This window comes from Scylla paramamosain, chromosome 7 (genome assembly GCF_035594125.1).
Source record: "Scylla paramamosain isolate STU-SP2022 chromosome 7, ASM3559412v1, whole genome shotgun sequence".
In the NCBI taxonomy this organism is placed as follows: Eukaryota; Metazoa; Arthropoda; class Malacostraca; order Decapoda; family Portunidae; genus Scylla; species Scylla paramamosain.
The window spans coordinates 17,349,739-17,366,166 of NC_087157.1; the positions used below are offsets into that span (position 1 = coordinate 17,349,739).

The 16,428-nt window shown below is 44.6% G+C and overlaps 2 protein-coding genes across 6 annotated transcripts in view; both read left to right on the top strand.

Annotated features, from left to right (window-relative positions):
• The first annotated feature begins 13 nt into the window (after positions 1-13).
• LOC135102139 (uncharacterized) lies at positions 14-6,658 on the top strand. Its single transcript, XM_064006924.1, has 5 exons — positions 14-192; positions 1,515-1,750; positions 2,293-2,439; positions 3,406-3,621; positions 5,705-6,658. The coding sequence occupies exons 1-5, from the start codon at positions 120-122 to the stop codon at positions 6,542-6,544; spliced, it is 1,512 nt and encodes a 503-aa protein (XP_063862994.1). The 5' UTR covers positions 14-119; the 3' UTR covers positions 6,545-6,658.
• A 7,584-nt stretch (positions 6,659-14,242) lies between these two features.
• The window catches only part of LOC135102137 (fibrocystin-L-like), a 38,535-nt gene continuing 36,349 nt past the window's right edge, over positions 14,243-16,428 (top strand). For 4 of the 5 annotated variants that reach the window (XR_010269539.1, XM_064006920.1, XM_064006921.1 and 1 more), the window contains exons 1-3: positions 14,532-14,674; positions 14,944-15,182; positions 15,994-16,148. Coding sequence is in view for 4 of the 5 variants with exons in the window: in XM_064006920.1 (XP_063862990.1) it covers positions 14,951-15,182; positions 15,994-16,148 (387 nt within the window). In the remaining variant the exon portion in view is untranslated. Of the gene's footprint in view, positions 14,261-14,531; positions 14,675-14,943; positions 15,183-15,993; positions 16,149-16,428 lie in introns of those variants that run through there. The other variant, XM_064006919.1, reaches the window with a different exon arrangement.

A 16,428-nucleotide genomic window follows, 5' to 3' on the forward strand; every position in this document is an offset into this window, starting at 1 on the left:
AAGAAAAGAAAAAAAAAAAATTCCTCCAGGTGGCCAAGTGGGAAAGCTTCACCGCGTGGCACTGTGAGCGGGGTGCCGAGGCAGTATCTGGCACTAAGCTGCAGTTCCACAACTTTGTGATGCTTGATAACCAACAGGCTGGCATGGAGATGGTGTCTCTGAAGGGAGGGTTCGGACAGGATGACAGCCCTGGTGAGTCACTGGGTGGTGATGGGGTGAAGGGGGATGGTGACTGGAAGGAGTGAGAGGTATAGGGAGTCCTCAGTTTACAATGATCTCGACTTCTGCCTCTTGGTAGTTAAACTGGCAGTGCTTGTCCCTGTACATTCCCCTTTGTCCTTTTTACTGATTTATTTATTTTTTATTTATTTATTTTTTTTTTTTACTGTATGTCCTGATGTGTTTCTTTTACAGGTACAGTAGTTATGTTTTTATAAACTAGAATATGACTTTACTATAACATTAGCATAGGTGAGTGACATAATGTAGGTACCAGTTCAAACCTATGCTGAAAATCGGTTTATAGGAATGGAACTCCATCATAACTGAAGGACCCCTTGAGGCCTTGTTGAGCTCCCTTACTGATGAAAAAATTATGGTTAAGAGAAGCAGAGTATGCAAGTGAATTAGTGAGAGGTAGTGAGGCCTTGTTGAGTTCCCTGACTGATGAGAAAGTTGTGGTTAAGAGAAGCAGGATATGCGAGTGAATTAGTGAGAGGTAGTGAGGCCTGGTTGAGCTCCCTGCCTGATGAGGAAATTGTGGTTAAGAAAAGCAGGATATGCAAGTGATGAGTTAAATTGCAATGTTAGTTAAGATGCTTGATTCCATTTCTTCCTTCCCTATATCTTGCACAGCTTTTGGAGGGAACATAAATAACATACCACACAGATCTTTAAATAACTGTTATAGCAAAAACAACAGCAGCAGTTAATATAAGTACACTGAATTATATAATAACATAAACTTGGGTAGGTTAGGTTATGTTCAGTTAGGTTTTCTACAGGTACCTTCTATAACAGCATCTTTAAGTACAGTAACCATTTCACACACCAGCAACTCTCTTAAGGATTTTCAAAGGTCACATGTGTGATTAATTGAACTTTCATGGGCCTAATTTTTCCATTGATGATGCTGAATTCCTGCTAAACTATCAATGGAATCATGAAAACACACTTTGAAACACTAATAGCTCTCATAAGGGCTATTTTCAAAGGCTATATGTGTTGAGTTTGAATTCTCAGGGATGTTTTTTCCCAGTGATGATGATGAATTTATGTTAAACTATCACTGAAATAATGATGCTGTGGAAGGCCTCTACAGCATCAGTTGTGAAAAAAAGAGAAAATAAAGAAAAAACATGAAAACCTGAATAATCGCCTTGAAAACAGACCTGATGAGAGAGCAGACCTTTTAGAATGCACACCAAGCTACTCTGACACAAACACCATTTTGTCTCCAGATTAAGTTTTTGTAGGATCATGAGACAATCTTTTATTCACGCTGTTTTGTGCAGGCATCTTCAATTCCCTGGTGGTGTGTCACTCGGCCCTCAACTCCAGTGCCTGCACCTCAGGAACCAGTGCTATTGTGGCGCCCAAGACCCAGATCTTTAGTATCTCCAATGTCACATTTGTTAACTTTGATGAGGGTGGAAGTGCTGCGCTGTCTGGCTGTTCTCAGTGCAGGAACTACCAGGGAGGCTACAGGGCACAGGTTAAGGGTCTGGCCTTTGAGAATTCACCCAACAAGGTAAGGAAAAACATCTCTTCTTCAGGATGACTCTCTGTATCTCCTCAGTTTTTGCCATATATGCACTTATTTTGCAATGCTTTGTTCTCCCATCAGGACAATTTTCTGAAGCCACAACCATGATTATTGAAGTTCTTATGAGTGTTTCTTCTATTACTGATGGTGAACCATTGTTAAACTAGTCTTATATGCATGGAAACACTTAAAAACTCACAAATAACTCATAAGAACTTTTTTAATGCAGAATCATCATTAAACTGATGAGAATCTTGAAAACATTTACAAACACCAGTAACTCTTGTAATGACTGTTTTCAAGGGCTGCATATATAGATTCTCATGGATGTTTTTTTCCCAGTGATGATTGTGAATTCCCTGTTAAACTATCACTAGAAAAGCAATGGTTCTACAGCATTATAGTAAAGAAGACCCATGAAAATGTGACTAATCACCTTGAAAATAAACCTGATGGCAGAGCAAAGTATTCAAGAATACACACAAAGTTGCTCCTTGACACAGACACCATTCTGTCTCCCACATCAGATCAGGTTTCAGTGGGAACACGAGACAATCTGGATAGACGCTGATGGCTCTCTGACGGGCGAACCGGAGGCGAATGTTGTTCCCACAATGGGCATCTTACCAACTGATTCCTTCACTCAAGAAGCAGCATTCTCTGTCACCAAGAATGTAGGTATAAGGCAGAATATATTTGTGGGTTTATAGATATTTTCCCCTTCCTTCTTTGAAATTTTTTTCTCTCTCATTGATATGCTTCTGGTCTTGTATTTCTTTATTATTTATTGTACCTGGATAAATGCTGATTAACTTGTATGTTTTCCCTTCCCTTCCTTGTACCTTTATCTTATATACTGAGTCATTTCTAGGATGCCATTTCTTTCTTTTTATCTTTTTTCTGTGCCTTTTCTCCAGGGGTCAATGGGCCTAAGAGTGTGAATGATGTGTGTTTGAGTGTGAGGTGCTTTGGGTTACCTAGTATGGGATTATCAGCCTGGTGTATAGACAGATAGATAGATCTCTTTTCCTCCTTGTACTATATATCAAAGAGGCATCCGCATATGCATGTGTGTGTATCTAATCACAGTACACATCACTACATTAGGGAACTTTAAAAGATTAGACAAGTTTTTACATGATGATGTTAGGTGGAAATAGATGGGTATGTTTCTTAGAGACTGCCACGTGTAGGTCTGGTAGCCTTTTGCAGCTTCCCTTATTTTCTTATTTTTTGTTAATACAAATCTCACCCCATAGTATAAGCAGTCTTATCACTCCCATCACTCCTTTCCTACCTGTCTTTTACATCAGATATACATCTGTGTATGCATATGTGTATATCTAATCACAGTAAACATCACCAGTACTAACCCAAACAACAGAATAACCAACTCATGGTAAACTTTGGAATTCCCTGCCTGCTTCTGTGTTTCCTTCTTTCTATGACATGAACTCTTTCAAAAGGGAGGTTTTGAGACACTTGACCTCCAACTTTGAATGATCTTTTTTGATCCTTTCCTTTAGAGATTGGCACCTCATTGGACCTTTTTATTTGCTCTTTTTGCTGCCCTTGGCCAGCACCCTTCTTACATACAAAAAAAACAATAATAACCATTCCTTTGTCTGTCATCACTATAGGTGCCAGGATCAGTTTGTCGAGGGGCTATGAAATTCCTGCGAGTGGCCATCACCAATCCGAGCCCTTCCTCACTGCTTGGCAAGGACCTGGTGGTAAGCAACGACTTCGGCGCCACCCACATCCCTTACCTCATGCTCCGTATTGGTGGTGCTGGCTGGATGGGGCTTGTCTACACTGGTGCCACTTTTGACTTCAACTTTGAAAATGCTAATCAGGTGAGTTCTGGGTGTGGTGGAGGCTAAAGGGAGAGGAGCACAGCAACACAGGGGAGTGGTGGAGGCTAAGGGGGACATGTGAGCACAAGAACACAAGGATAGCTGCAAGTAGCCATCAGGTCTACAACTGGCAGTCCCTGGGATATAAACTTTCTCTCTCTGACAAACACACACACACACACACACACTCACTCCAGTGACCTCCAGTGCCAGAGAAGACCGCAGGGTGGAGAAGAGGGAATACAAACACTTTGAGGTGCCGAGAACGTGGTATAGTCTTCCCTCACTCCTCTTATTTAATGCAACGTCTCTGGCCAACAAGATGGACGAATTGATTGTGACGGTGAGATCTACTTGTGCGGACATTGTGGCGGTTACTGAGGCGTGGCAGATTGTTCCTGAGGTGTGCACAATGCAGGACTACCAGCTCTACCATCACCTCAGGTCAGGACGCAGGGGGGGGAGAGTGGCCGTTTTCTGCCGCTCTGCCCTCAGCCCCTCACACCTCCCTGTCGATATTCCTGCTGGTGTGGAGGCCCTGTGGGTGAGAGTCACGCCCCCCTCCCATCCCAGCAACATGGCCTCCACCATAGTTTGCGTCATGTACCACCCCCCACGAGCCGCCACAGCACAGTTACTCACCGCTCACATCATCAACACTGCTGATGCCCTGAGGGTGAGGTATCCTGCTGCCAAGCTGGTCATCTGTGGGGACTTTAACAGATTAGATATCAACGATATCCTACACCAGCTACACCTCACCCAGGTCGTGGACTTCCCCACCCACCAGCAAGCCATCCTCGACCTTATACTCACAGACCTGGGCCAGCAGTATTCGCCACCCAAGCCGCTGCCTCCCATGGGACGGAGCACCCACCTCTCCATACTGTGGACACCCACACCCACCACCTCGACCCCCCCGGTCAGCTGTCACCAGGACCCACCGCCCCATGCCTGACTCAGCCATGAGGGAGTTTGGGCAGTGGGTGATACAACACCCATGGACCGAGGTGCTGGATGAGGAGGATGTCCACTTAAAATGGCAAAATTACGTCGCCACCACCACAGAAGCCTTCCACCACTACTTCCCAGCCAAGAGCGTCACAACGCACCCGTCTGATGCTCCCTGGATGACGCCCCGCATTAAAAGACTCATGCATCAGCGGATCTGGGCGTTCCACTCCTGCCTGGTCCTATACAGGAAACTAAGAAACAGAGTAATCAGGGAGATTAAGAATGCAAAGGCAAGCTATTACCCAGACAAGATACACCACCTCAAGCTGACCAACAACAGACAGTGGTACGCTAAGATCAAAGCTTTGTGTGGCTTACAAAAGCACACTTCATCTCTTCCTTGCACCTCACACCTTCCTGCTAATCTCGCGGCTCAGGAGATGAACGATCACTTTGCTGCTATCTGTCAAACCTTTCCTCCCCTCCACACCACTCCGCTTCCTGCCTATCTTCCCGCTCCCTCCCCTCCACACACTGTCCAGGCGATGGATGTTTTTAAGAGAATACTTAAATTTAAACCAAGATCCACCACACCCACTGACCTTCCTATAAAAATGTACAAGGAATTTGCTGTAGAGCTAGCAACACCGCTATGCTCCATAATAAACGCCTCACTCTCCCAACACTCTTGCCCCGCGGACTGGAAGACATCTTACGTCATCCCCATCCCCAAAACTTCCAGTTCACAGTCACTCAATGACCTCAGGCCAGTCTCTATCACTTCCATCCCTAGCCTTATTTGTGAAGATTTTGTATATGACTGGGCATACACCAAAATTTGTAACACCGTGGATATCAGACAATTCGGAAATATTAAAGCCATCTCCACTCACATTACCTGACCAGCTTCCTTGAATTCATCCACAGCCACCTGGACAAGCGAAACACCTCTCTAGCAGTTGCTTTTGTGGACTTCAAAAAAGCCTTTGATCTTGTTGATCACACTGTTGTCATCAGCAAGGCAGTAAGTCTGGGTCTCCCTCCTAATCTGATAGTGTGGCTAGCTGACTTCCTCACAGGGAGACGTCAGGCCGTTCGCTATCAGGGCTCTGTCTCTAATTTCCAACAGCTGACATGTGGAGTCCCCCAGGGGACCAAGATGGGTCCTCTATGCTTCCTCCTCCTCATCAATGACGCCCTCACTGACACCCCCTATCGCTGGAAGTATGTGGATGACTGCACCGTGGGTGTCCCAGTTTCCACCAAGAACCCGGACTACTCGCCACTGCAAGCAATTCTGGAGCGACTGCAGACGTGGACGGAGGAGAGCAGGATGACCATCAACCACAGCAAAACTGTGGTGATGCATTTCTGTACCTCCTCTGTACCAGTGCCCCCTCCCCGGCTCACAGTGGGCCCTCACCCCCTCCAGGTGGTCCAATGTGCCAAGCTTCTCGGAGTCACGGTGGACAACCAGCTGAACTGGAAGCAGCATGTCGCCAGCACCGTGAGATCAGCTACCTACAGGCTGTACATGCTGCGCAGACTCAGGTCGCTGGGGACGCTGACAGATGAGTTAAGGAGGGTGTACCTTACCTTCATCCTCCCCAAACTCATGTACGCCTCCCCAGCGTGGTCCTCCTCCCTCACACACACTCAACAGCTACAGCTAGAGAGTGTGCAGAAAAGGGCGTGCAGGGTCATCCTTGGCCCTGCATACACCACCTATGAAGAAGCCCTGACCAACCTGAGTCTGTCCAGAATAACCACCAGGCACCGAGAGGCTCTGGAGAAGTTTGGGAGGGGACTACTGCATCATCCACGTCTCAGAAACATGCTGCCACCCGACGCGCCTCGCCCAGTCCGTACCACCAGACACCACAACAAAATAACGCCCCTGAAGGCGCCGCGCACGGACTGGTACAGACTCAGTGCGATTCCCACCATGGTGCGAGCCATCAATCAATAGTATTTCCCTCCTAGATTAGACTTACCTTTAGGATTAATGTTAAGTTTTTCCCCATCCCCTATGTACATTTTCAGTTTGTCAACTGCATAAATAATAAACTGTTTATTATTATTATTATTATTATTATTACACACACACACACACACAGAGAATGGAATAAATATTATCTTTATGCTAAGTTGTTTATGCATTCAGATGAAAATTAGATTATTATTATTTTATTTTTATTATTATTATTATTATTATTATTATTATTATTATTATTATTATTATTATTATTATTATTATTATTATTAATATTATTATTATTATTATTTTTATTGTTATTATTATTTTTACTGTAATCATTATTATCACAGGTTTATGCATATGATTTAATTGTGTTTTGGTTCCATTTTTCTCCCCATCAGTTCGTCAACATGTCATACAAGACTAACACAAAATTCGTGACAAGAAATGACTACTATTTTGTGAAACACACACTCACCCAGACACCTGACAGAATTGAGTAAGTGTCCCTGTGAGTTTGTGTGTGTGTGTGTGTGTGTGTGTGTGTGTGTGTGTGTGTGTGTAGTTGTAGTACAGAGGGTGTTCGAGTTACAAGCAAGATATGTTCCGGAAGGCTGCTTGTAAGTCATTTTCCTCGCAACTTGTCATCATAATTTTTCAGAACCAAAAAAGAATCATACGTTCTGCAAACAATGTAATGCTTACTTACTTGATACTTAGTACCATGAGAGAGAGAGAGAAAGAGAGAGAGAGGGAGAGAGAGAGAGAGCACCTTGCCTTATGGGTGATGTGATACCACCAAGAAGTGACAGTCTTGAGGTTTCTGCCAAATGCAAGACTCAGATATGCCAGGCATACAACTCTCTCTCTCTCTCTCTCTCTCTCTCTCTCTCTCTCTCTCTCTCTCTCTCTCTCTCTCTCTCTCTCTCTCTCTCTCTCTCTCTCTCTCATGTACATTTTTCCTTTCTTCCGCTCTCCCTCTCAGGTTATGCATACCTTTTTTCATGTAATTTATTAAGATGGCTGGCTGAAAGCATAAGACAGGTTTGTTTGCCTATTTGTGGACTTAATGTAATGGAGCAGGGTTTCTACACCATGCAGCACAACTCTCCTGTTTCTTTGCCTCTCAGAGGCAGACTGGCAGAGGTCTGTGCACTGTGGAGTCTCAAGGCAGACTCACTGCGGTGCAGTACAATATGTTTTTAAATTAAATTTAAATTTTAAACTAGCGTCTCATAATAAACTGCTACAGGGCCTGTGTCCTGGGCCAGTAGGCGGTCCTCTGCTATGCTGCTGCACTGCGTAGTTAGTGGCAAAGCAGCGTACTGTGTGCCAAATTTGAATGTTTGGTTAGCAAAGGGAACATTATCAAGAGTACATTTTCTTTTTGCAAGTAGACTGCTCATATCAATGAACATTCGTGACTCATTACCTCGTAACTTGGACACCCTCTGTATACAGAGTCTGTGGACTGCCACTTATAGACCTAATGGCTTCTTGCAGTTTTCCATGTTTTCTTATGTTCTGTGCTACAATCAGACACTCGTTCCTTTCTGTGTTTATATCTCCTTAGATTTTCCTTGGCTTGATGTACATTCCTTTGCCTATATCACCTGTTCTTGTAGTGTGTGTGTACTTACCTAGTTGTGTTTACCTAGTTGTATTGTACAGAGTACAAGCCAAAGTTCATTTTGTCTTGTCTCCATAACTATATTTATCCAGTTTCTGTTTAAACATGTGTACACTGTTTGCTACAACCACTTCTTCCTTTAGATCATTCCAGATTTCAATAGTTCTGTATGGGAAGCTGTATTTCTTGATGTCGCTTGAACATCCACTCTTCTTTATTCTCTTCATATGCCCCCTCATCTGTCTCTCTCCCTCCTTCATCTGTGGTAACAAGTAATTTCTGCCTATTCTTTCTATATTGTTTACTAACTTGTACATTGTTATAAGGTCTCCCCTTTCTCTTCTCTCTCGTAGTGTTGGTAATTCCATGGTGAGGCACTGTTGGCAGTGGTACTCATGTGTGCATTACTGTATTACCACATGGCACATCTTCCTTTCAGTGCAGAATGATCAAGATGAGTGAATTATTTAAGTCTGTCACCATATCTAAGACTAGATGTGTATCCAACATCAACAGTGTCTTGGCAAAAGACTATATAAATTCCTTTTCTCACCTACAGTGAGGCACTCACCCCTGTGGTCACCAGCATGGCAGTGCAGGGCGAGGAAGTGACATTGTCTGGCCACAACTTTGGCAGTGACAACACCAAGGTCACCATCACTCTGGTGCAACAGTTGGTCCCCCGTGGCTGCCGAGAGGTGCCTCAGGAGGAGGAGAAGGAAGACTTGATGGTGGAAGAAAGGGAAGAGTGGTGGTGGTGGTGCTGAAGGATGAGGTTGAGGACTTCCTGGGTGTGGAGGCGGGTGATGAGATGGACCGCCTGGTGGAGACAGTGGCCGAGGATGAGGATAACGTGCTCAGTGGTAAGTACCTGCATGGCCTGGGGCAGAAGGCGAGGCTGTCCCTGGTGGATGTGCTGGAGGCCCCTCGGGGCTTCTGGGGTAGCTTCACCGGCACCGGGGCAGCCACCTTTGAGGAGACGGTGCAGCTGGGTGCCTGGCGCATGGCTGGCATTGGCCCTCTTCCCCACATACTGGACCACAACCCCCAGGAGAGACACCCACAACAGAGTCACTCAACAGAGGACCATCCCGCCTCCTACTCCTGCACCATCACCTCTCTCACCCCCACCAAAGTATCCTGCACAGCAGCCGGCCTGTCCGCAGGCTCCTACAGACCCATGGTGACCATGGCTGGGGCTAGGGCAGTTGTGGGCAACAAGGTGTCCTCCACTACCCTGCCCGTGGCCTCTGCCCTAACACCTCAGTCCGGCAGCATCAACGGAGGTGCGGTGCTGGTGGGGAACAGCTCGGGGTTCATTCCCGGGTACAAGATGGTGGTGGTTGGTGGTGCTGAGTGCCCCGTGCTGCAGGAGAGTGCCAACACCATCTCCTGCTGCCTGCCACCTGGCATTGAGGGGGAGGCAGCGGTGGTGGTCAGTGTGGCCTGCAGTGAGAATGTGATGGCTGCCAAAGCATTCACCTACGCTGCAGCCGTCACCCCCATGCTTCTCTCTGTCACGTGAGTCTTGATGCCATGCACCCCACTTCACCACACACACACACACACACACACACACACACACACACACACACACACACACACACACACACACACACACACACACATCTTCTGTATCACTGGTGTTTTGTTTATAATAATAATAATAATAATAATAATAATAATAATAATAATAATAATAATGATGCTACTACTACTACAACTGATAATAATAATAATAATAATGATAATAATAATGATAATAATAATAATAATAATAATAATAATAATAATAATAATAATATAATATAATAATAATAATAATGATGATAATGATGATGATGATAATGATGATGATGATAATAATAATAATAATAACAGTAATGCATTATTAATATTATCATTATTAAATATGTTCACTAATTTCAATGAGAACAAATATTTATCATCATGTTCAAAGTGATTGTGTTGGCCAGCACCCCCACCACCTCATTTACCCAGTGACCTCAGATCTTGATGTTGCAGGTGGCGTAGGATCACTCCTGAGCTGGGTCTTTGTGTTGGCAAAGACAATTCAGTCTTCACTAGGTGAATTGCCACACTCTTGAATCTTCTGAATTTTCCACCATCTGGCTCCAACCACAGAGTCATTCAAACTAAATTTATCTGTGCTGTATACCTCTCATCTAACTTCTCTGACTATAAGAAATTCTTTGACTAACTTCCAAAGTGGAGCACATTCTGACTCTCTTCCCTTTTGCAGAGATCTCCATTCTTGGAGACTTCAATGTTCACCACCAGCTTTGGCTTTCCTCTCCTTTCACTGACCATCCTGGTGAACTAGCCTTCAACTTTACCATTCTCCACGACCTAGAGCAACATCCTACTTGTATTCCTGACTGTCTTGGAGATATGCCCAACATTCTTGACCTTTTCCTGACTTCTAATCCATCTGCTTATGCTGTTACCCTATCTTTTCTGTTGGGCTCCTCTGATCACAATCTCACTTCTGTATCTCATCCTATTGCTCCAATCCCTCCTCAGGATCCCCCTAAGCAGAGGTGCCTCTGACATTTTGCTTCTGCTAGTTAGGGGGCCTGAGGAGGTGTTTTGATGATTTTCCTTGGAATGACTACTGCTTCCATGTCACAGACTGTCTCTGTGTGCTGAGTACATAACAGAGGTGATAGTATCTGACATGAAAGCGTACATTCCTCTCTCTTTTTCTCGACCTAAACCTTCCAAACCTTGGTTTAACACAGCCTGTTCTTGTGCTATACATGATAGAGAGATGGGTAACAAAAGGTACTTGAGCCTTCCATCACCAGAATCTCATGCACTTTATATTTCTGCCTGGAACCATGCAGTCTTTTCTCCAACAAGCCAAAAACTCCTTCGTAAATAGAAAGTGTCAAAATTTTTCAAGATCTAACTCCCCTCATGACTTCTGGCACCTAACCAAACACATCTCCCATAACTTTGCTTCTTCATCTTTCTCTCTTTTATTTCAACCAGATGGCACCACTCTGATCTCATCTATTTCTAAAGCTGAACTCTTTCCTCAAACCTTTGCTAAAAACTCTACCTTGAATGATTCAGTGCCTGTTCCTCCCTCTCCTCCACCTTCTGACTACTTTGTGTTACCTATTAAAATTCTTCACAACGATGTTTTCCATGCCTTCACTGGCCTAAACCCTCAGAAGGCTTATGGACCTGATGGGGTCCCTCCTATTGTTCTCTGAAACCGTGCCTCCGTGCTTGCACCTTGACTAGTCAAACTCTTTCAACTCCATCTATCAACATCTACCTCTCCTTCTTGCTGGAAGTTTGCCTACATTCAGCATGTTCCTAAAAAGGGTGACCGTCCTAATCCCTCAAACTACCATCCTATTGCTTTAATTTCCTGCCTATCTAAAATTTTTTAATCTTTCCTCAACAGGAAGATTCTTAAACATCTTTCACTTCACAACTTTCTTTCTGATCGCCAGTATGGGTTCTGTCAAGGCTGCTCTACTTCTTCTGGCTTTTCTTACTGAGTCTTGGTCATCTCTTTTAGAGATTTTAGAGAAACTTTTGCTGTTGCCTTAGACATATCAAAAGCTTTTGATAGAGTCTGACACAAAGCTTTGATTTCCAAACTGCCCTCCTACGGCTTCTATCCTTTTCTCAGCAACTTTATCTTAAGTTTCCTTCCTGACCGTTCTGTTGCTGCTGTGGTAGATGGTCACTGTTCTTCTAAATCTATTAACAGTGGTGTTCCTCAGGGTTCTGTCCTATCACATATTCTCTTCCTATTATTCATCAATGATCTTCTAAACCAAACTTCTCGTCCTATCCACTCATATGATGATGATACCACCCTGCACTTTTACACGTCTTTTCATAGATGTCCAACCCTTCAGGAAGTAAACAGGTCACAAAAGGAAACCACAGAACACCTGTCGTCTGATTTCTCTGAAATTTCTGATTGTGACAGAGCAAACTTAGTATTGTTCAATGCCTCAAAAACTCAATTCTTCCATCTACCAACTCAACACAACCTTCCAGACAAATATCCCATCTTCGTCAATGGCACATAACTGTTCCCCTCTCCTACATTGAACATCCTCGGTCTGTCCTTTTCTTATAATCTAGACTGGAATCTTCACATCTCATCCCTAGCTAAAACAGCCTCTATGAAGTTAGGCGTTCTGAAACATCGCCAGTTTTTCTCACCCTTCCAGCTGCTCTGTACAGAGGCCCTATCCATCCATGTATGGATTATGCCTATCTATGGATTATGCTCTTCTAGACAGGGTTGAATCAAAAGCTTTTTGTCTCATCAACTCCTCAATAACTGACTGTCTTCAGCCTCTTACTCACTGCTGCAATGTTGCATCTCTTGCTATCTTCTATCACCATTTTCATGCTAACTGTTCTTCTGATCTTGCTAGCTGCATGCCTCCCCTCCTACTGCAGCCTTGCTGCACAAGACCTTCTTTTTCTCACCCCTACTCTGTCCACCTCTCTAATGCAAGAGTTAACCAGTAATCTTATCATTCATCCCTGTCTCTGGTAAACTCTGGAACTCCCTACCTGCTTCTGTATTTCCACCTTCCTGTGACTTGAACTCCTTCAAGAGGGAAGTTTCAACACACTTATCCTTCAATTTTTGATCACCGCTTTGGACCCTGTTTGGGGACTTGCATCTCGGTGGGTTTTTTTTTTTTAAATTGGGTTTTTGTTGCCATTGGCCCGTGTCCCCCTTACATGAAAAAAGTTCAACAAAGGACTGTTGTTAAGACACTGCACGTGAGGTGGCCCCCAGTTTGGAAGTATTGTAAATGAATGTTGCAATGAAATAGAATGGGTCTTTGAGACAACAACAAATAAGATGAATGATGATAGTAATAATAATGACAGTGATACTAATACTACTAATATTGATAGTAATAATACTACCTAATAATTATAGTGACAATAATAATAACAATGACAACATAATGTTAGTGCTCACTTTGTTCATTATCTAGCTTGTAGGAATTTTGGGTCAGCAGTCTTCACTTGCCTCAAGACTCACAGGTCAACCAAGTGTTCCACCATGGAGGGCATGTCACTCACACCAGTTCTTCAGAATTGTCGTGCTTTAACACAGTCTGTGATGTAGTGGCAAGAAGTGTGTTTGTTGTTCTCAATACACAGCCTGCACTCACTTGGCTTGCTTTCACACATCAGAGCTTGCTGTTGGCCCAAATGAAATTATAGGGGCATAGGATGGGATTATCCCTTAATGAAGCCAACAGGTTGATAATGTCATAATTAATGTAGCCAAGGCCAGAGGCAGAGCCAGAGCCAGCCATTCCAGTTCATCAGCGTGGAGCAGAGCAGCCAGCCTGCCAACCTTCCACAACAGTGTCTGGGCACTAAGCAGAACTGAGTGTGGCCCTTCAGGTGGCCTGATTCCTGTATGAGTAACTTTTTTGTGGGGCCAGCCTGTTCAGGCCACTGGACAGGCCAGCCAGAGCATGCATGCTGGCCTCAAGGCTTAGTTTGGAGGGAGTCTAACGAAAAAAAAAAAAGCAACTTTGGAGTGGTAGAATCGCGACACCTTGACCACATATGTAACACAAACTACTTTTGATAAACAAGCATAATCCCTGACTCTCATAGGACTCTGTGGGCTCTCTTCTCTCTCCTCCTCTTGCCTCCTTAAAACTTCATTTCTTCTATAAATAATGTCCACAATGTCAAGTACAGGGTCATCAGTGAGCTCTTATGCTAAGAAGAGTGCTGTGGGTGGCCATTTTTGCTGCTTCCTGCTGATGGACTGCCCCAAACGAACGGGGGTGCAGGGTTAGAGAGAAACTTCCCATATAATGCACCCCTGGTCTCCTGTCCCCACCCCACCCCCCTTCCCTCCCAACCTCACACTACCCCCTTACTCTCCTGCCAGGCCCTCTACTGATGTGGTGAGCAGCACCACCCTCACACTGGATGGCACTGGCTTCACTCTGTCCGGGGGCACCCCTGAGGTCACCATGGGGGGCAAAAGGTGTGGCCTGGTCTCCCCTGCTTCCCCCACCTCCCTCCAGTGCATCGTGAGTCTGGGGGATTGAGGGGAAGTGCTGCAAGGAAGAGACTGATGAGTGCCATGAGGGAGTGTGAGGCAGCTTGGGGGGGAAAGTGAGAGGGAACTGAGTAATAATAATAGTAGAGGAAATAGATGTAGTTCTGCAAATGAGTGAGTGACAGGAAAAGTAACATTACTGAATGAGACAATGAATTAAGCAATGATAGATTTGGGTTAGGAAAAGTTTTTTGAATTAGGAAGAATGTTTAATGCTCTTTTTCTTTCTTTCCCTGGTGGTGGTGGTGGTGGTGGTGGTGGAGACAGGTCCCAGCACTTGGAGGAGGGAAACATGAGGTGGTTGTGAGGGATGCAGTGTATGGAGACTCCAACAACTTGTCCATCTCCCTCATCTTCTCTCTCACCACACTCACTCCCTCCTCAGGTGTGTGTGTGTGTGTGTGTGTGTGTTTTGTACCTCTCTTTGCCTGCCTGTCTGTCTGTATCTATCTATCTGCTTCTCTCTCTCTCTCTCTCTCTCTCTCTCTCTCTCTCTCTCTCTCTCTCTCTCTCTCTCTCTCTCTCTCTCTCTCTCTCTCTCTCTCTCTCTCTCTCTCTCTCTCTCTCTCTCTCTCTCTCTCTCTCTCTCTACCCATTCATCTCCCAAACCACCCCTCTCTCCCTCTCCCTCTCACCCCCTTCATCCCTCCACAGGTTCTACATGAAGGAGAACGAGGTGAGGACCATCGCATCAGTCTCTGAGGATGGCCTGGAGGTCACACTGACAGAGGCACTGGAGCACACCCACCTCTCCGTCACCCAGACTCTGGGGGGACACACAGTGGAGACACATGCAGAGGTGGGACTCCTCACCCACAATGTCAAGATCCAGGGAAATGTTGGCACCGACTTCAGTGTGGCTATTGAGGGCTGTGACACTGCTTTTAGGCCTGGTGAGTTTGGTGTTGTGGTGTTGTTCTGTGCTGTATATAGGCTATGAAAGGCTGTGAGGAGGAGGAATAGTGTGTAGGTCTGAGTTCATTGACTTCTGGTGAGTGACTTATTGCTGTTCTGTTGCAGATTCTGAAGGTGTGTTGTGTGTGGGCCGTAAGGAGTAGTAGTAGTAGTAGTAGTAGTAGTAGTAGTGTGTAGGTGTGAGTTCATTCAGTTCTGGTGAGTTTGGTGACTTACTGCCATTCTGGTGCAGATTCTCAAGGTGTATAGTAGTGGTTGTGAATAGTAGCAGTGGTGTGTGATGGTGCAGATCTGAATTTTAAAGGATTCACCACGCTTAAGTCACAATACTTTCCCTCAGAATCTGTTAATGGTGTAGAATCTTGTTCATTTATGATTACAGTTATGAAAGAACTCTTGAAAGCCACAATACTTTCCACCAAAATCTATTTACAGTATATAATCCTTGTTAACCTCATTACAATCAGGAAAACATCCTTGAAAACCACAACAGTTTCCACCACACTCAGTTAATGGCATAGAATCCTTGTTAGATTGTGAAAATATCCTTGAAAACAACAATAGTTTTCCCCAGATCTAATAAAGGCATAGAATCCTTGCTAACCTTTCACTACTTTAATGAAAACATCCTGGAAAATCCCAGTAACTTTCACCAGGACCTGATAGAAGTGGCTGAGATAAGATGCAGAAACATGAGAATACATCTCTCTTTTTCTTTCTCTCAATGCATTCTTCTCTCTCTGTTCACTGCCACACACCAACATGTCTCTCTTCTCTTTACCATCCCAGACCAGCACGCCACCCAGTCATGTTTCAATGGTCGACATGGAGACGAGATTGGCGGTGACCAATTTGGCGCCACCGTGATACTGTCTGGAAAGTTCCCTGACCTGGACTTGGTGATGGGATGCATTGAGTACGTGGAGGTGACCAAGGCTGGTCAGGTGAGGCTGTGAGAGGCTGGGTCCTGCTGGGCCAATCTGGGTCAGGTCATGTGTGTTGTGGCAGTGGTAATGGTAGTAGTAGTAGTAGTAGTAGTAGTAGTAGTAGTAGTAGTAGTAGTAGTAGTAGTAATGTCACATGTAGTAATTTGAGCAATATGTGTTGTACTTCCACTTGAGAGAGACACATTAGTATCACCTCCACATCCACCCTAATTCATTCACACATCAAAATATCCCTCCACCTCCACTTCAAACAGGCACAGTAACATCACCTCCACTT